General features: G+C 43.2%; 1 protein-coding gene across 1 annotated transcript in view; it reads right to left on the bottom strand.

Annotated features, from left to right (window-relative positions):
* Polr3b (RNA polymerase III subunit B) overlaps window positions 1–21,776 on the bottom strand; it is a 103,956-nt gene that overhangs the window by 57,692 nt on the left and 24,488 nt on the right. The window contains exons 10-12 of the mRNA XM_041674642.1: window positions 17,874–17,996; window positions 12,461–12,580; window positions 8,479–8,613 (exon numbers count right to left, since the gene is read on the bottom strand). Of these exons, the coding sequence (XP_041530576.1) occupies window positions 8,479–8,613; window positions 12,461–12,580; window positions 17,874–17,996 (378 nt within the window). The remainder of the gene's footprint in view (window positions 1–8,478; window positions 8,614–12,460; window positions 12,581–17,873; window positions 17,997–21,776) is intronic.

Here is a 21,776-nt window from a genome sequence, read left to right as displayed (position 1 = left end):
CCAGGTCAAGGATCACTGCATCGGTGCACAGAGGGGCCCAGCCCACAGGGAAGGGTCGGGAGCAGATGGCTTCCCTCAGGAAACTGGGGACAAGGAAGAACATGCATCTCCACATTCCTGCTCAGTACAGCAGTGGAGATGGAATTCAGGTCAATGGGGCAAAGGAGGGATATCAGTAATGAGAAGGAAACCACAGAGCTGCCTTTCCTTGACGCTGACTCGTCTTGAGAAGGCCACAGGGGCTCTAAAAGGAACTGCTTTAGGACAAGCATTTAGCAAGCTTGCAAGATACAAGCCCAGTAAACAAAAGGCAGCTGTATTTAAACTACTACCAAGAGAAAGACTGAAACCCTCACTAGGAGATGCCCCAGTCACGGAGTGTATGACTGAAGTTATTCAGTCTCTCTAAACTGTCCTACAGATTCAAATGCAATCTCCCGTCAAAAGCCACCAGTCACTTATTTGATTACTCATTTATTAAAAGAAAAAAATAGAGATACCAGTGTTAGATTTAAGTAAAAGTTAAAATATCCGTTTATCGTCAAGTTCAGAAAGAAAAAACAAAAACATTTCACCGTCCCTAGAGGAAACTCAAGAACTAAATTAACCTCCAGCAAACTCGATTTTAAAACTATTTAGAGGCCATCCATGGTGGCATACACGCTTAACCCCAGCACATGGGAGGAGAGGCAGGTGGACCTCTGTGAGTTCCAGGGCAGTCAGGATGACATAATGAGAACCCATCTTTTTTTTTTTTTTTTTTTTAAAGCACTTTAGCTAGCATTTTTCTCTTGCCTCTTACACATCGATTACGTCTCACAGGAGCAAAGAGATGATGAAAGTATTATTTAAAATCTAGATAATGAATGTGTTAAAATGAAAATATTCGATACCATGACTTTCCATACCATAGAAAAATAACAGAAACGGAAATGATCCTCATCCGTGACTAAGAAAGCCATCAGGAGATGACCCGGGATCCTAGGCCCCAGTTCCCAGCCCTCAGTCCACGAAGAGACACTGCGGGGCAGCACATCCTCTGACAGGACACAGCACTACCACCCATCACGTAGTGCAGCCAGAGAACACAAATGTTCCTGAGTCCAGTCTCTACATTTCAAATCAGACACGTGCATACATACGACACACACCAGCATGTCAGAGAATCAGACACGTGCATACATACGACACACACCAGCACGTCATCGAATCGGACACGTGCATACATACGACACACACCAGCACGTCATCGAATCAGACACGTGCATACATACGACACACACCAGCACGTCATCGAATCAGACACGTGCATACATACGACACACACCAGCACACGTCATCGAATCAGACACGTGCATACATACGACACACACCAGCACACGTCATAAGGAGGCTGGGCGCTGAAGCATATTTCTGTAATCGCAACACTTGGGAGGGAAGAGGCAGGAAAATCCAAAATTTGAGACTAGTCTAGGATATATAGCGAGTTCAAGGTCAGTGTGAGATGCGCTGAGATCCTGTCTACCCACAAAACCTCACATCTGCGGCCTAAGCAGGCAGCTCTGGGGTTAGTGCTTTGGTCTACCCCACTACCACAAGCCCAGGAAGTGTGTGAAGGGCTCTCCTCTGAGGACATCCACTTAGACGGTTCTGGGAGAGACCAGCATATGGACCAGAGGACTGGATGAAGAAGGTTCACGTGCTCAGCTGATGTGTGCAGGCATCACCTAACATGGGGCTCAAATGGAGCAGAAAGGCCGAGAAGGGCACCTTTCCTTGAACCCCAGCTCCTGCACTGCATGCAGGCCTCCCGTCCTCCATGGTGACCCCAGGTTCTCAGGCCTTCAGCTTCAGGCCGTGATATACAGCACTGGCTATGAGACAAAACACACACTGACCTCTCTGGCTCTCCAGCGTGCACACAGCATATCAAAGGACTTCTCTGCCTTTACAGCCACACCAGCCACTGATGTAATTAGTAAATTCATTCATTTCTCTGACCCCTTATTGGTTCTATTTTTCTGCAGAGCCATCAACCAAACCTAGAATGTAGGAAATTCCTTAGGACAAAATTACACTTTCTTGAAACACACACACACCCAGACATGATGAGAAGGAATCTAATATACAAATCAACCAATCAACAACAGCTCAAAGATCCTTGATGACAGTAAGAAATTACTCTTTCAAAACTTTAGGTTTGAAAATGATTTAGAGACATATCTTATTGTGTATAATGTAATTTCCTGATCTACTGAAATAATTTGATGGCTGTATCCTGTTTAAACAATCCCCTTGGGACGCAGAGGGGATGGGAGGGTGCTCAAGAGGATGCAGACGGAACAAGATGAACTTCTAATAATCACAGAATACATGACAGCTGATTTTACTATCTTTATATATGTGAAGATTTTCATACTCATATTTTCATTAAAAATAACTCTCAAAGATACTTAGAAATAAGTCTTATTAAAAAATATATTTTTGCCGGGCGGTGGTGGCGCACGCCTTTAATCCCAGCACTCAGGAGGCAGAGGCAGTCGGATCTCTGTGAGTTCGAGGCCAGCCTGGTCTAGAAAGAGCTAGTGCCAGGACAGGAACCAAAAGCTACAGAGAAACCCTGTCTCGAAAAATCAAATAAATAAATAAATATAAAAAAAATAATAAAAAAATATATTTTTGTGTGTGTCTGCAGGTGTGTGGGCTATAGCAGAGGCACTGGAGTAAGAGTGGTGGTCGTGAGATGCTGATGTAGGTGCTGGATGCCAAACTCTGGTCCTCTGAAAGGGCAACTAATGCCCTTAATTGCTGAGACATTTCTCTAGCTTCAGAAATAAACATTTTTTTTTGTGTATGTGTGTGTGTGTTTTGTCTTGCTTTGTTTTATTTTAAGAGGGCAAAAGACCTTCGCTGGATAAGAGTAGACATCTTTAATGGAAGACACGAAAGAAAACCTAAATAAGATTTATGAATAAGGAGCTGGAGAGATGGCTCAGCGGTTAAGAGCACTGCCTGCTCTTCTAAAGGTCCTGAGTTCAATTCCCAGCAACCACATGGTGGCTCACAACCATCTGTAATGAGATCTGGTGCCCTCTTCTGGCCTGTAGACAGAATACTGAGAATACTGTATACATAATAAATAAATCTTTAAAAAAAAAAGATTTATGAATAAGACTGATATTTTAAAATTACTAGTTTTCTCCAAATTTTATCTGTAATTCTAAGGAAAATCCCTACAAGAATTTTATGAAAATTAGCAGACTAATTCTAAGATTTATAAGGAAAACTCTAAGACCCTAAAATAGTCCACCTTGTGCTAAAGACAACAGACATACAGGCAAATGGACCGAAAAGTGAAGGATCGTATAACAAGTGGTTCTGGGAATAAAACCTGGGTTCTCTGAAGGAGCAGCTCATGCTCTTAACTTCTGAAGCATCTCTCCAGTCCAGTCCTTGACCTTCTGAAAGTCCTGCCTCCACCCCGAGTCCTGGGATTAGAGTCAATGCACTGCCATACTGTGAGAGACTGAACTCAGGAATGTGGGCACGCTAGGCAGACAGACACCCTACCAACTAAGATAAATCCCCACTCTGAAATAGGGTTCTTTATACCACTCACACTTGTCTGAAGAACAAATACCAAAGATATAAATTTCAAAAACAAAAAGCTCAAAATACTGAAAAGGAGAGTTAACAAAGCTGATTACAAATAAAAAATTGTTAAAAGGTGTCATGAAGTTAAACGGAGAATTCAGGCAAGGAGAAGATAGCTATAGCATACATAATTCGTTAAAAACAGGACCTAGAACACTCAAATTTTCTTCTTGAAATTAATAAGGATGCAAACAAGATATTTCAAAGCAGAGGAAATAATAAGGTTAATAAAGAGCTCAATCTCATCCGTTAAGGAGGAAATACAAATAAGGACACAAGATGCCACTCTGAACCCCAGAGACAAAAGTGTCAGAGTCAGGCAAGAAGATGCCACTCTGAACCCCAGAGACAAAGCGTCAGAGTCAGGCAAGAAGCGAGGGAGGGAGACACAAGGCAGTGCACACACTTGGGCAGCCAGTCCTCCTGATCTAAGTATCTACAACAGCAACCAGGAGAGGTGACCAAGGCGGCTAGGATAAAGAAAAGGGAAAGCACACAAAGCTCCTGACTGGGAGACTGGGCAGAGCAGTATTTACATTCATGGAGTCCACGCGCAGTGGATTATAATTCAGAAATAAAAATGCACTATGGTGATACACAATACTGTTGAATCTTAAAAATAACGCTGAATATAAAAATTATAGATGAATTGTATGATATAAATTTATTTTATGAAGCTCAAAAATAAACAAAACTTATATTGTGGCAAAAGGTTTACAATTTTGCTGTCAGAGCTAGAGGCAAAGCCAACAGTAAAAAGCAGTGTGCTGCTCGGCACCCACAGCCTCACGGGCATCCATGCTTTTGTACACACTCACACACAGACGCACAACTAGAAATAATAAAGACAAAAAACTTGCTGGCACACACTTTTAATCCCAGCACTCAGGAGGCAGGCGGATCTCTGTGAGTTCGAAGCTAGCCCAGTCTACAGAACAAGTTCCAGGGCAGCCAAAGCTACTATTACACAAAACAAAAACAAAAACCTTAAACACTGTAATAAATTAAGATAATAATAAATGCAAATAACTCTAAGTGCAGAGAGAAATGAAGCACAGGCAAACGGAGGGGCACGGATGACAGTCTGAGCTGAGAAGAAGCCTTTCGTATCCATCGCAACTGTGCCCTCATAACACACATCTGTGTGATAAACTCTAATTTATGCTAAGGATGACATGAAAATAAATGCTATTAGATAACGTATTTCACACAGTTTGGTCATGGAAGAGCAGGGAGCGATGAAAACCAGGTAAGGTGGTTGTTGCAGAACTGGAGGTTAGCCCAGCACCAAGGGGATGGATCCGCCTCCAGATGGAGTCTGAACACAGCAGCTCCATCTTGAAGGCACAGAGAGGCAGAAACCAGAAGATATTCAGCAATGGCTACATTTCTTGTTTTTAAAACTTTTTACCTAACAGTTAACTGCACTGTGAGATGGGTCTAAATGGAAAGAAAAAATAGAGACTCCCATCCCACCGATCTAGGACCCCCTCAGTTCCCTTCTTGGTTTTATTGGATGAAGAACTAGAAAAAAAGCAACCCCAGCTAATAAATACAAATAGCTGTAAAAAATTCTCAGAAGGGAAAGAGACACGGGGAGAAACCCAAATTATGTGAATAAACTTTGCCCAACCTCTGGCTGTCCCCTGAAGTATAAAAACAACATGGGCAGGCTTGTGAGCATTCTGACCCGCATGGAAGTGTTAAGGATTCTAGGCCTGAGACAGAGGTTCTGTCTGTCCATGGAAACATGCACCCTTAGTGTATGGTCGTCCGAGCCACAGTCCAGAGAAGTCACATCCTCACGGGGCCTTGCCCTTCAAGCCCTGTGCAGTCATCCACTAGATGACCAGTGGTTGACCTCCACCAGCACCATGTGAAACAGGCAGACAGCCCAGTTCCATCTGAAAGCCTGACCCACAAAATTGTGTGGTCTAAGAAATGAAGCCACTGCTTAGGACAAGCGTGTGCCACAGCACCAGATAATGGAAATATCAGTAACATCAAGTTCACAGAGAGGAAAGACTGAGTAGTTATTACTAGAACAGGGAGCTGGCATACTTCTTCAACAATATAGTAGCTATTATTATAAACACCAATCTCTATTCATAATTATACTCCTATTTCCCACATAAGCTTTCCTTTGGTAAACAGAACATAAAAGCTCAACATATTGGTTTGTGATTTAAGTCAACTAGCAAAACATTTCAATGATTCACTTAAAGAGGAATTCTGAGATCACTGAAAACATGTAAGTTGGTGATTTACCAAATTCCCTGCTGACTATATTCCTGAATTTATAATGGGAAAGCAGACTTACAACTTTGAACAAAGAATTACTCAAAACAACTAAGTTTTCCTTAACATCAAAAGAATTTTTCTAAACTGGACCGTTTTAAATGCCTTTCCAAACCCTTGGGTTGGAGACACCCATCTACTTTTCCACTAAAATCAAGTCTGCAGATCAGGAAGCCAGGATCTAGGACTTGAATGTACAAAAGTGTTCTAAAAAGAAAACTTCCTCCCCGAGAGCTTAATCCTTCCCGACAGTGGGACCCAGCAGTTTCACTCAAGGAAAAAAAGACTGTGGGAGTGGACGCAGGTGCAGAGGGGGAGGGACCACCAATGCCCGTTCCAGCCACTTCCTGTGGGCCGCGCAATGGAACCTGCACAAGCATCCTACACAGAATCAAGGGCCCTTAACCGGACCTCAGAGCCCAGCTCTTTTAATTAGTCCTTACACTTAGCTGCTTTTGTCTCAAATGATGAAGTTGTTTTTGGATTCCAGCTCACTCTTTTGTGGCCTCCTGATTCAAACACAAGAAAATGTCCTTGGTGCTAAACACTAGTGAATGGGCTCACAGAGTCACCCACACTGCTACAGGAAAAAATTCCTCCTCTCTAAAAACGTCAACTTTAGAAGTAACGCTGTCCAGTTACCGAGCAGTAAGAGGCTGTGAGGCTAAGCCACACAATGAACCACAAGATCTAGCCTGGAAGTAAAATGATGACAAGGGTCGGATGCCTCGCTAATATTCAACACTTCCTACTGCTAGTTTGAGAACTTTCCTCCTGCTGAAGACAGAAGCACCACTGAGCAAATCATATTTAAGGGAAAAGTGCTGACAGCTCATCAACTGATTTTCAATGAAAATGCTAAAAAAATTAATAAAGAAGCTAAGCCGCTGAAATACAGTTTCACCAATTAGCTTAATGTCAGAGAATTCTAATTAGGCGCCTTGAGATTGCTATTTAGTGTTTAAGCCTTCAGAGTGCCAAATTCTCCTTTTCACACAAACTGGTTGCAAAATTAAAGACATTAGGCAGCCTTAATTACATTATCAGAACAGCTGGGATTAGGCAATCTCTGAAGTCAAGACGGCATTCTTTTGTCCGGGATGGAAATCCCTGGATTTTGGTGCCATTCCATATCTCACCCATACAAAGCAAGCTGCGTTAGAAACAAAAAATTTGCAGACAAAGAACGGAGTAACGTGCAGCAAATAATGAACACATTACTGAAAAAGAAAAGGTAAGTGCAAAGATTAAGCCTGAAATCAGTAGGTTTTGCTAACACCTACTGGCGACTGGCCTGGCAACTCTCTGGTGGCAGCCAGACTGAGGGAAAGCTCCCTGGGCCAGTGGAGACAACTCTGTTATCTAAAGCTAAAGCACGCTTCCACTGCCTCGTCCCTTGGGTGGGAACCAGCAGCTATTGTTCTTACACATTCTCGCCAACACAATACCTTCATGTGCTTACACTGTTCATTAAGCTATGTTTTCTTGCATGTGGGAGTCCTCTTTTTAATTCTAATTTCTTAAGCAACAGGATATCCTCTTTAGCCTCCTCCTCATTCCCTTCCATATTCCTCTACATAATCCCCCCCCCCTTTTTTAAGGACTTAACAGCTTGATTTTTTTTTTATTGAAAAATGGTGAAAATGAGGATTAGAGATAGGAAAGGGTAAATCCTTGCAAGGTGAGTGGTCAACCTGAAGGTGGTGAAACAGGAACTAACCTTTAACCAGAGCTTCCCCATACTCCAGATCCCGACTCTTCACAAACCTAAGAACTGTTCTAACTTCTAACTTTAGCTGTTGGGGCTAGATAGATGGGTTAATGGGTTGCTGCCCAGCTTGATCAGTTTCCAGGACCCACATGGTCAGGGAGAGAACCACCCCTCCTCTGCATCATTGCTATTGCCTCTGTCTATTCTCCTCCAAACCCATTCTCTCCCACCTGAAACCCAACTCATGTCCCTCCCTGAGTTCCATTCCCAGCACCCATGCAAGACAGCTCACACCAACCACCTGTGGCTCCAGCTCCAGGGGATCTGATGCTTGAGCCTCCTTAGGCACCCAATCTCGTGCACACGTGCACAGACACAGACAGACACACACACACATATACACACACACACACACACACACACACACTTGTCAGTCTATCTTCCTCCTGTATAGCCAGCAACAGCACCTAGGAGCAAGCCTGAAATATGGAGGTATTGTGGAAACATTTGTTAATTGAAGTTGTTAATTGAAACTAAATTAAATTGTTAATTAAGTCAACTGTTAATACCACTTAAAGTCACAGTTCAGCTGGAACAAGGGGAAAAAACATCTCAGCAAAAGATACAAAACAGGTAATTTAAAAACCACAGACTTTCCACAGTGTAAAAAAACCACTAAGTCATACGCAAAAGTAATACTTCAAACTAATACATATATAAATATATATATATATATATAGTTTTTATTAGATTTGGATGACTTCATATGTAAAGTGACTACAAAATCAATCTTATCAAAGAACATAAAATTCTACCTGTCCCGCCAACTCCAGCCGCTTGTTGCCATAATAGTCTCTGTCGTCGACTTTGTTGTCTCCTTGGGCCAGAATCACCCTTCTCACCATCACTGCTGTGTAGATGCACTTAGCTTGGAAATTGAACTCCTTCACCTGTGATTCAGAAACCAGAAAAACAGTTTGCGATGGTGCATGCTAAATGAAGGTGCTTCGAGAAAAGAATCAATGTCACATTCAAATAAAGAAGCAATGAACTGTTGGAAAATTCTCCCTATTTTCAGACATTCAAATAGTCTATAAACTTCCCAAGAGGTGTTTAGACTTTGTGTCTCTGCATTTAATGCCTTGGGTAGTTTTCCTTCAAATATGACGACTGTACCTGCTTCACTTATGGTCCCCACGCCACTCAGTCACTGCCCACTGTGGATTGGCCTGCAGTGAGTCTCACTGAGATGTGGTGGAAATGATGCCTAGCCTGGTCTCTTCAACCCTTATGTCCACTGGCATGTTCACTGTCTTGAGTCCCGAGGCATCAGAAAGCAAGCCTAGGACACAGTGGAAAGCAGCGCATTTGGCTGCGAGCCAGGTGGACACCCAGCCCAGGGAAGTCGTCAGATGACTCCAGTCTCAGCTGCCGTTTGCAACTTCACAACAGCCCCAAGACAAGCAACCTGCTCCAACCGTGGGTTAAGACTAGTGAACCCACTCCAACCGCGAGTTAAGACTAGTGAACCCGCTCCAACCGTGGGTTAAGACTAGTGAACCCGCTCCAACCGTGGGTTAAGATTAGTGAACCTGCTCCAACCGCGGGTTAAGATTAGTGAACCCGCTCCAACTGTGGTTAAGACTAGAGAACACAGACCAATGACTGATACAACACAGTTATGTTTAGCCACGGAGGTCTGGAGCTCTTTGTTATATAGGGATAATAATTTATATTCTCAGTTACTATTTACAGAATTCTGTGTTCTATTTCCTTTTCCTGGACTTCATGTTGGGTAAGTTGAACTGATCAGTTCTAACTCTTCTGGCTATTTAATAATCAAAACAGTTATTTTGCTTATCAGTGAGGAAAATATTTTATTTATCACATTTTTAATTTTCATCAAAGCCTAGTTCACATTGCCCTTTCACATACATAAATGCTAGTGGACTTATAGGTAGAAAGAAACATAAATATTCATAGCAGTCATCTTTGCTACACTCTTTGGTTCTTTAATTCATTTTGCCCATCTCCCTTTTTAACTACTACATGCTTGAAACCCAACCCTAGACCTAAACTGATGGAGGAAGGTCATTGGCTAATAATGCCTTGGCCCATTTTATTGGTTAGGACATAGGTAGGTGGAGTAAACAGAACAGAATGCCGGGAAGAGGAAGTGAGCTCAGAGTCTCGACCGCCCTGCTCTCGGGACCGCCCTGCTCTCGGGAGCAGACGCCTGAGAGAGACGCCATGCCCCGCTCCCCGGATGAAGCTCCGACCCAGGATGGACATAGGCTAGAATCTTCCTGGTAAGCACACCTTGGGGTGCCATACACAGATGATTAGAAATGGGGTAAATTAATATGTGAGAATTAGCCTAGAAGAGAATGGGCCAAGCAGTGTTTAAATGAATACAGTTTGTGTGTTGTTATTTCGGGCGTAAGCTAGCCGAGCAGGCGGCCGGGGTGCTGGGGACGCAGCCCCGCCGCCCTATTACTACACTAAACTGAAATTAATTCATTATGAGCACATTTTTCCAGGACAATGTCCACAATCACATGGAAAGTGGGAACTCTCTACACTGATAACTGCACATGACTTGTAGACTACACACATGACTTGTAGACCATATCCATGACTTGTAGACTACACACATGACTTGTAGACCATACACATGACTTGTAGACTACACACATGACTTGTAGACCATATCCATGACTTGTAGACTACACACGACTTGTAGACCATACACATGACTTGTAGACTACACACATGACTTGTAGACCATATCCATGACTTGTAGACTACACACATGACTTGTAGACCATATCCATGACTTGTAGACTACACACATGACTTGTAGACCATACACATGACTTGTAGACTATACACATGACTTGTAGACTACACACATGACTTGTAGACCATATCCATGACTTGTAGACTACACACATGACTTGTAGACTACACACATGACTTGTAGACTACACACATGACTTGTAGACTACACACATGACTTGTAGACCATACACATGACTTGTAGACTATACACATGACTTGTAGACCATACACATGACTTGTAGACTATACACATGACTTGTAGACCATACACATGACTTGTAGACTACACACATGACTTGTAGACCATACACATGACTTGTAGACTACACACATGACTTGTAGACCATACACATGACTTGTAGACTACACACATGACTTGTAGACAATACACATGACTTGTAGACTACACACATGACTTGTAGACCATATCCATGACTTATAGACTACCAACAGCAGTTCAGACATTCCTTGGAGGGGGTTAACATGAATTACCTGAAATGGGTAAGAGGATCTAAACTGAGCATAGAATGCTGGAATAGAACTGTCAACAGAACCTGGAGACTTTTGAGTATCACCCCTCTTAACAGTTAAGGTTTTTCAATCTATATATGTGTCACAGTCACCTGAAAGACTTGCTATAATACATATGGCTAGGCTGAGGGTCACTCTGGAGTTTCTGACTAATAGGTCTAGGGAGAGTTTCACTATTTCTAGCAAACTCCCAGGTGTTAGCCAAGAGAATGCTCTTGAGCCTGGGTCTTGAAGAATGACAAACAGTATTGCTTTATCTTGGTAATATATCATTTTCCTGTATTACTCTCAAAGTTTTAACTTATGTAAAAAACAAAAAAAAACTGTCTCAAACTATTTAAAAACTCTAAGTCTTTTCCTAATTCATATATTCTTTAGTCAAATATTTATAGTTAAAATTTAAAAACCATAGTTCAATCTCTTTGCAAAAGGGCAAAGGAATTACACTTTCTGAGCCAAATTTAGCAAAGTTCTGCACAGCCAGCATGGTCACCGAGGCTCTTCCTGACATCACAGATTAAGGTAAGCCGGGCTGCTAATGGACTACACCACCTTGGAGAACTGGGAAACAAACAGAGCTCTCTGCATAAGCTATACCCCTGAATCACCACAAGGGACTTGGGAGGAAGTAGTGTTACTTCATTATGAAGAAACCTGAGTTCAGAGAATTCAAATTAGTTCAAAACCGAGACCTGGACAACTGCATCTCTAACTCCAAAGCTCTATTAGCTACCATTACCCACTTTTGCTGTCTGGAATTTTAAACTCCTTTCAATCATCCATAAGAGCCTAAAACAGAGTTCAAATACAGCTTCAATGAGAGGAATTTTATAATTTTCTGAGTAGATCACAGACACACAAACAGAAGCTACAGAGCAGTGCAGACATATACACCATTTGCTCACAGTGTTTTAAGGTAAGAAAACTGAACCTAATGCCACTACAAGGCTGGTCTACATCCACAGATTCCCTGAAGGGATAGTTCGTAACTCTGTGATTAGATCATACATGATGGAACACTTGGGAGCTACGAGTTAGCAAAAGGGGCCCACACATTCACTGAGGGAAAGAATGACTCCCAGCAATACCTAACATATGATGAGCTAACAGAAACACAGCCCACTTCAAGGCCACCAGGCAGGCTCCAGCTTCTCTCTGCACACTCACCAGCTATGGATGACAGAAGCGAGACACTATGGAACTCAAGGCCATGGGGACAACTCAGCAAATGAGCATTTTAAAGAAGTGATGCAGCCAACCCTGACTACAAACAACTGCTGATAATGGGAGCTAAGTTCCAATGGGGCAGGACAGTGCCTAGCTCTTGGGGATGCACTTCCAACAGCAGAAACCGCATTCCAGAGTCTTTGGAAGGAATCCACAGATCTCACAGACATCATTCATTCACAGCTGGCCATTACTCACGGGGACGTGGGTCAGAATGGTAGAAGCCAGGAGTTCTCTTGCTTCTTCTATGTTGGTTTTCTTTGGTCCACCTCCCCACACTCTTTGTCTTCTTACTTTATTCCCTATATATTTTAGTGCCTATAAAAGAACAAAGAGTGTCTGAATTACATCACTGAGATCATCAGTGCCAATGGGCTGTTAGAAGCAAAGAAGACAAGGACCCTGGGTGTACAGACTGCTGCTTTGTGAATAGTCTCAATATCATGAATCAGCAACAAAATACCATAGCACACTGACAACCTGATACACAGGTTCCCTTGAACCACATCATTTGATTTTTAAAAATATTTTATTTCTATAAAATTGACACATAATTATTTATAGGGAATTGAGAAACCATAGATAAAAAATGTGTTTGTGTGTATCTACAAGGCAGTCATCAATTCTTCATTCAGAATATCACTGTGAGATGGGATTGTTCTTATTTAAAAAAAAAATAGAAAAAGGAAACCATGTCAAGATCTCTACACTAAGAGCTACAGGGTAAAGAAAACCCAAATAAATGCTGGATGAATGTCATGAACTGGATGACTTGATGGTATGACTTACAGTTGAAATTCATCCTAAATTACATAATTGGTCATTTTATCCCCAGCAGGATTAAAAAACCCAAAATTGGTTGATTCTTAAGTCCTGGGTACTACAATTAACATGGATATGCAAAGGGCTTGGATAGCTGACATCATGGTTTCAACTATAAAACTATAGTAGCCAGGCAGTGATATCACAGGCCTTCAATCTCAACCCTTGGGAGGCAGAGGCAGGTGGATCACTGTGGCTACACAGACAGACCCAGTCTTCAGGATGAGAATGATGTAACTATAAGTAGGGAGAGAAAGACAGAAATAAACCACACCGAGGGGTGAACTGGCTCTTGACAAAATTGTCCAAACAAGTCAACGAGAAAAGCTGTCCTTTGAATGACTGGTGGAGAAACACAGCTCAGCACCCAAATGTGCACAGGAGCCTGGGCGTCCACATCACATCGAAAGGAGAAACTAACCTCAGATAGGACTTGAGGCCTGCCAGGTGTTGGTGCACGGGGCTTTAATGACAGCAACAGGGAGGCAGAGGCAGGAGGATTTCTGAATTTGAGGCCAGCTTGGTCTACAGAGTGAGTTCCAGGACATTCTGGGCTACCTAGTCTTGAAAAACAAACAAAGCAAAAAAAAGACTTTGTATCTAACACAGAAGCTGAAGTATATGATTCCTAGAGAAAGACACAGACAATGCCCTAATCTGGAACAGGCAAAGACCTCCTTAAAGAGGATACAGAGAAAATGTGACTGTAGAAGACAGAGGTCAACAACACTGTGGAAGCAAAGAAAGCCGGAGCAGTGTTTGCAATGTGAAAGCTGGATATGGGGTTTATATCCAGGCTTCGTTTATATTTTGTTTGTTTTGGTTTTTGTAGACAGGGTTTCTCTGTGTAGCCCTGGCTGTCCTTGAACTCACAGAGATCCACCTGCCTTTGCCTCCTGAGTGCTGGGATTAAAGACATGTGCCACCATGCCTGGCTCAGACTTCATTTTTAAAAGGAGTCTGAAATTCATTAATAAAATGATGAACAATGTAGACAGTGAACTAATAATCAGTTTGAACCCTCACAAAGAAAGTCACACATCAGAAGTGCCTGACATAATCTGCCATCAGAAATGAGTATTTAGGCCAAGATAAGATAATGCTACACACCTGCTAGAACATCTAAAATTAAAAAGACACAACACCAAATAGTGTGAGAACAAGAACAATAGGACTTGTTCACTGTGGTCAGTAATTAAATGGTATGATCACTTGGGGACTGGGAAAGTGTGGCAATTTCAGCCTTATAAAAGTCAAATATGCACTGTTTTCTTGACCAGTAATTCGACTCCATGTATTTACCCCAAAGAAATGAAAACTTGTCCATACAAAGACTTGTTAGTGGTAGCACTGTTCAAAAGCAAAGGAAAGAGATCCAAATGAACATCAACACAAAAGGGAAAAGCTGGTACAGACATACCACAGAATATTACTAAACAATAAAAAGGGAGGGGCAGCATGGATAACAACATGAAAAATACCACGGAATATTACTAAACAAGAAAAGGGAGGGGCAGCATGGATAACAACATGAAAAGGAACAACAAACAAGAACCAAAAACTTTCAGGAAAATTTTGGAGAGTATGCTTAGCAAAAGTTAGACACAATACACACAACCTAATTCCATACATAAAGCTCTGGAACAAATAAGGTAAAACCATCCTAATATCAGGGGTGGAGTAGTGGGGGGGGTGTCAGAGGACAGAGGTAAAAACCAAGGGAACATAAGGAAACTCAGGGAAAATGGAAATACTGTCCACTTTGTAAAGTTACATGATTAAAGTTACTTATCTCTAGATAAGAGCAGACCCTGAAGTGCTTAGTAAGCAACAAGGAACTGAATGAGGGAAGCTCACCTGGCAGGAAATGCAAGTAATAGGCAGCTCAATGTTCTCTAATGATGGAAGGTCATTGGTTAAATAAAAATAAACTGCTTGGCCCTCGTTGGTTAGAAGATAGGTGGGAGGAGTAAACAGAACAGAACGCTGGGAGGAAGAGGAAGTGAGCTCAGACTCCACAGCTCTCCTCTCGGGAGCAGACGCCTCAGAGGGACGCCATGCTCCGCTCTCCCGGGCAGACGCGATTCAGCTCCGACCCAGGATGGACCTAGAATTTTCCCAGTAAGACCGGTGCTCACAGATTATTAGAGATGGGTTGATCGGGATATCAGAATTAGCCAGTAAGGGCTAGAGCTAAAGGGCCAAGCAGTGCTTAAATGAATACAGTTTGTGTGTTGTTATTTCGGGGCATAAGCTAGCCGAGCAGGCGGCCGGGTTGCTGGGAATGCAGCCCCGCCGCCCATTTTACTACACTCTAAACTGAGAGGTCATTGAAGTTTTCTCCAAGATTTCTCACTTTGAGGAAAAAAATGAGAGAGGTACAAGGAGAGGGGAATCCCTTCTGATGTCACACTGCCAACTCTTGCCTGGGTACCCAGTGATGCCACAGTGTGAGGACTGCAGAAACAGTCTACCAAGGCAAGCCAAAATACTATTCCTAGCAACATTCCCCAAAAGGCACCTATACACCTTGACAGTAATAAAAACCATATAAATAACATAGACCGAGGAAATGGTGGAGGCTAAAAACAGGCATGAAAGCAAACCACACCTACACTGTAAGCAACTGACTGAAGCATCACACCTTCAAAAGGGCTAAGGGCATCTGTGGTGTGCAGTATCCTCCAAGACAAAACATTCCATCTCACAGAGAAGCTCCAGGAGCAGCAAGGTAAACAACTCAACATAGCTTCAGGAAGTCCCTGAAACTGAACAGAGTCACCAGGACCCTCCCTGCCAGAGAAACAAATGAATCTGAGAGTTCCTCCAGGACAAGTGGAACTGCAGGACCAGCCGAGCTGCTTGGAAGAGCTTTAGACCAACTGAGGCACTTGGAAAGGACGCTCTCCACCCTGGTGAGATGCCCTGCAGGCTGCGCAAGTGCGCTCAAGACGCCGAGCTTGACACCCATGCTCCTGTAAGCAAGCCTTATCTACACTCTTCTAATAAAACTCGCTGGTTCACCAGGTTGGCCGTGGGTGGTGTCCACACTTCGGTCTGTCGTGAGTATGTTGTGTCTCCCCCAGGAAGTTTGGTCACACACACTATTCCACAGTGAAGTGTGCTTTCTTCATGCTCATTCAGAAAAGGAAAGAACACTCGCGTTTTCATAACCAATACTGTATGTTCAATGTAGCAAACATTTGGATTATTATTAACCTAGCACATAGTCTGTAAGCAACTAGAAATTCATATTTTCTGTTCAGGGAAACAAAACATTTGTCTCTCTGAAGTTAATGATTCCATCTTTTCTCTGACCTAATCTCACTGAGTTATCTGAAAAGCTTCCACAGTTTCTCCTAACAGACACAGATGTGAGTTTCCAACCACCGTGGCCCTTGCTCACACAGCACTGCAAGGATACCTGACTGAGCAGGTGACGATGTGGAAGGAAGTTATCGGAGCCCTCGGTGACCATTAGGGCACCATTCACTCCTTCGTCACAGAAGGAACAGCAAGCCGCCCAGAGTGAACCTGTTGTTCAAAGGACAAGTATTCATTTTCTACTTCTGCTCACTTCTTAATGTTTCCCCTCTATGTTCTTAGATCCCTAGACAGGATTCCTTGATTTATTTTATTTTAATTTTTTTTGGAGGGAAGGGGTGTTGTTGTTGTTGTTCTTGTTGGTCTTTGGAGACAGGGTTTCTTTGTGTAGCCCTGGCTGTCCTGGAACTTACTCTGTAGACCAGGCTGGCCTTGAACTCACAGAGATCTGCCTGCCTCTGCCTTCCAAGTGCTGGGATTAAAGATGTACACCACCAATGTCCAGATACTCCTTAAGTTTTGTTTTTTTTTTTTTTAACGAAGATTCATGCCTACCAAATATTTTACTTTCAAGAAAGGCCAAAAATAATAGTACTTCCTAATCAAAATAATGTTTCCTGATGTTATCTGCCCAGTTATTTGAGTCCATTCCCCACGAGTGTGGAGAGAGTAGAGCAGTGAGGAACACTTCCTAGTGCTGTGCTCTGGAACCGCACGTGCTAGTACGGCATCGGCCTTCCTAAGTGCATGATGTGATCTAAACACCCCCAAGACTGACCTCAGTTCAGAACACACAAACTCAATTAAGTGGGAATGTTCTCTCTACATGTATCACAGGTGACCAGAAGAAAGAGACCCAGGATTTATATTTTCCTTTAAGTATTTCACAGGCTAGACAATGTACAAATGGACAAATTCAAACTGCCTAGTCTAGTTCTATAGAAAGACATCCCTGGCTCCCAGAGGGCATGAGGAATTACAAAGAGACTCCCACGTTCTCTCCACTATCATGGACGCTGTCCCTCTGGAACTGCGAGCCAAAAGGAACTCTTCCTTTAGTTGCTTTTGGTCATGGTGTTTTATCATAGCGACACACCCCCAACACTGCCACCAAAAGGGTATCAAAGAGAAAATGAAAGAAGGCAAGCCTCAGACTGGAGCTGCCAGGGCTTTGAAAGTGTGCTATCCCTTGAATGATATCCCCAAATGGTGCCTGTTACTGAAGTACACAAGCAGCCTCCTCTCCACGAAGCCCTTTTCTGAAAACTCCAGAAACCACAGGCTGATGACCGGCACAGGCGGACTTCTTCCTCCACTTTACAGAGGGGGTCAGAACTCCTGTGGCACTATTCTCCTCGAGCCCCTTACCAGACCTACACCCCCAAAGTCACTGCAGCGGTGGCTTATTGAGATGAACAGCACTGAAGTCTCAATCCACAGCAAAGGACACCATGAAAGGACACACCTGCATCTGTGTGAAAATCTGAGCTTTCTGGCACTCCTCCAAGCTGGGCCCAAATGCAGCCATCACGTGCTCCTCTGTTCCAATCATCTGCACAATTTCCTGGTCACTCTCAACACCCATGGCCTAGGAAGGGAAGAAAAGACGGAGAGTGTTGGCTCTGTGTTCACTCACTGACATTTGCTTATGCTAATCTGGCATTGTTTGTGGGTATTACTTCTAAGCAAAAGCCAACTCTTCTCTTAGAAACGGTGCCATCTGGCATTGGCAGCCATAGCCCAAGCTGCACAAGAACCTGAAATAGAAATTGTCATTTAGGAAAACAAACACCCTCAAATATTTCTGCATGTGTAAAACGGTTCCAATTTTTTTTTAAAATATTCTGAGAGTCTCACCACGAAGAAATGAGGCTGGGAAGTCTATCAGAGAGGCCTGGTCACAGCAACAATAGCAAACTTAAAGCAAGACCCCCAAAGGTAGCAAGTCAGAAATAAACACAGCTGAAAATGAGGGTAACCCCGACTAGAAACCTTAAGTCTTGCAAGGTGGCAGTGGCTGCGCGTCTCTGTTGTCGCACATGGTCCTGTGCTCACTCACTCACTCACACACTTGGCCAGAGAACCACCATGAGGAGAGACACAGAGTAATCCCACCAGCCCTCTCCTGGTGTGGATTCTTCGTAGCCAGGGGGAAAAGTCGTGTTTGCACCAAAATGCCTTCTATTTGGAGAGAAGACTGAATCAGAGGAGAAATAACTGCCCAGTCAAGCTTGTCACTTCTCTTCTCAATTTTCTTCCACACAGAGAAGGAAACGGAGTTCCCATCTCCTGTGCAGGGAACGTCAAGGACATGGTCCTGCACACCACTGAGGGTGTCTATCTGGAAACAACTCTATTGCTGTCAATAATATGACAGAGATAACACCAGCCCTATCGCTGTCATATACGTCCGTCACTGTGGTACCAATGGAACCCCGCCAGTGACAGAGATAACACCAGCCCGATCGCTGTCATATGCGTCCATCACTGTGGTACCAATGGAACCCCGCCAGTGACAGAGATAACACCAGCCCGATCGCTGTCATATACGTCCGTCACTGTGATACCTATGGAACCCCACCAGCGCAAAGTTCTAGGGTCACTCATTAGACCCTGAAAATTCTGAAGATGTGGGGGATGCTAAGTAGCTGCTATGTCCCCTTTATACCAACTGAGGGGGTCTGAAAATGTCCCCCAAGCCCCTACCACCAACTCCTCTGAGAGCAGAGTAAACGTGGTGTCTCCTGTGTGGGAAGAAATGACCTGCTCAGCTTTGGAGGCTCGATTACAGACACTGTAGTTTTCCTGCTTACTCCTGGCGCCAAATCGTGAGGGCACCCACGAAGAATGTGAGAATGTTGAGAGGTTAAAAAAAAAAAAAAAAAACCAACCCTTACAGCTTCCTACCATGCTGGTGGTTGCCCAGCATCAGGTGACAACAGAAAGACAGACTAATAACAGAAAAACCCTGAGCCAGAACCACCCAGCCAAATCACCCCCAAACTTCTGACCAGCAGAGCGAAGATGTGTTTTTGTAGCTATTTCTGAATTGACATACCCCTTCCTAAAAGGAAGAGGAGGCTCACAAACTCAGGAAACTGAGGAAGCATAGGAACATAGGGGACTCAGGACGCTAATGCATCTTACACAGAGCTCAGAACACTAATGCACCTTACAGGACTCAGGACACTAATGCATCTTACACAGAGCTCAGGACACTAATGCATCTTACACAGAGCTCAGGACACTAATGCATCTTACAGAACTCAGGACACTAATGCACCTTACACAGAGCTCAGGACACTAATGCATCTTACACAGAGATCAGGACACTAATGCATCTTACACAGAGCTCAGGACACTAATGCACCTTACAGGACTTAGAAGAACAGGAAGTTTTAGGACTCAGCCAGATGTGCAGTGGCACACACCTTTAATCCTAGTGCCCAGGAGACAGAGGCAGGCAGAGCTCTGTGAGTTCAAAGCTGGCTGGCCTGATCCACACAGTGAATTCCAGACTGCTGCAGAGTGAGACCTTATCCCAAAACAAAATAAAGCAAAACAGAAAAGTTGTAGAAGTCAGGCTGTCTTTCTCCAAAGCCACACAAGCTCTGAACAAACTGCAGGGAGAGGGAGACTCTTTACTAAAAGTGCCTGACACCTGAACAAGAAGCCCCAAGACTGTGGCTTCAATGAGCTGTCACCCATGCTGGCATGGCCCTCTTGGTTCTACAGCTGCCTCGAGTGATCCATGCTTCTGTTAGGAGCCCTGCACCCACATCCCACAAGCAACCCCAATGAACTCACTGCTTCACCAAGCTAAACCAGGATGGAGTCCCTTCATTCATATGTTTGTCCATGTTTTCCCCAGGAAAAGTCACACAACAGGGTGATAATTCATATCCAGCTCAGACAGCAAATGTAACAACTTTAGGAATTAAACTCACTATTTGAACAAAGAGTTTTATTTTTGAAACAAACTGGCCTTGGACTGTTAATCCTCCTGCCTCAGCGTTCCCAGTGCCGGGATTATAGGCCTGTGCTTTTGGTAAAAAGTAGATCCAAACTTTTCCTTCACATATAAATTCTCAAGATTCAAATCACATTTTTTGTTAATTTTTGTAGCCATTTTATCCCTAATTTAATATAAAGCATTTATTCAAGAGGCTGGCAAGATGGCTCAGTGTTTAAGAGCACTGGCTGCCCTTTCCAGAGGACCCAGGTTCAGACATTCCCAGCACCCACATGGCAGCTCACAACTTGTCAGTAACTCAGTTCCAAGGAATCTGACACCCTCACACCAATGTGCATAAAATTAAATAAATTACTTTTTTTTAAAAAAAGCATTTATTCAAGTAGCTGCTAAGATTAATGTCACTATTTAAAAACCATACAAATTCCTGAGCTTCGCCTTTCATGATTAAAAGGTTAGCAGTTCAAAAAGCGACTGATTTTAATTTTTTTAATAAGCAAAGAAAGTAGTCATGCTATTAAATCGGAGTCCAATTGGCTTATTTTAGTCACTTTACTGTAGCAAAATTTCCAAGTGAAATAAAAGACTACAAGCTAGTCATGTACTTTGGAGTTTTATAATAATAATGGAAACAAATCCTTCCTCATTCATAACTTGGTTGGTCACACAAGTTGTCCTGGTATGGGATCTAAATAGTAGTAGTTTTTAAATTCCCTAACACTTCTGGATGGCTTAAAATGAATCTCAACAGACTGCCTGGCCCTCCAAACACACCTAAGCTGTGGAAGAAAGCTGTGCCAAGCAACAGTGACAGATGCCATATGCAGAAGACGTGAGGACTGCCAAAGCTGTCCCACAAAGGCTAAATCCTTCCACCAGGTCACTGAGATGCAGGGGCTGTGACTCAGCCAAGTCTTGTCAAAAGAGCCTCAGCTCCAAAGACTGAATCAACTTTAGCACTGTGTAGCCTTCAGCAGTCATGGCTACAAATAAATAACATATCGCCATGGAAACCAACAAAATGCCCATCCATTTTGATTCACAGATGTAATTTAGACACCTGAAAACTAGCATTCTGTGGAACTCTTTGTACTCCTGAATCCTCATCACGTCCAGTGGCTAGTAAGTCCAGAGAAAATGCTATAAACTAATAATTGTAGGGAAATGGCAGGGTGAAGTTTGTCTGAAGGTCCCATGGTCTGGCAAGAGCAGATCAGAAGCCCGGAGAGGCACCTTTTAACAAGCAGCATGAAACTGTCCTCCCGCACACCTACAAAGTGTAACTCCTAAAGGTCGGGAGAGGAAAATGCTAGTGAGTGATTTTCTGTAAGGAGCTGACAGTCATCACTGTGGACAGCAGTCCTGGCAGACAACATGGGAACAGCAATGACATTT

Source organism: Microtus oregoni, unplaced genomic scaffold, assembly GCF_018167655.1.
Source record: "Microtus oregoni isolate MIOR12 unplaced genomic scaffold, Mior012 000001F_ref0000356, whole genome shotgun sequence".
Taxonomy (NCBI): Eukaryota; Metazoa; Chordata; class Mammalia; order Rodentia; family Cricetidae; genus Microtus; species Microtus oregoni.
Note: the sequence above shows the minus strand (reverse complement) of the source record. Positions and strands in the feature narration are given on the sequence as shown.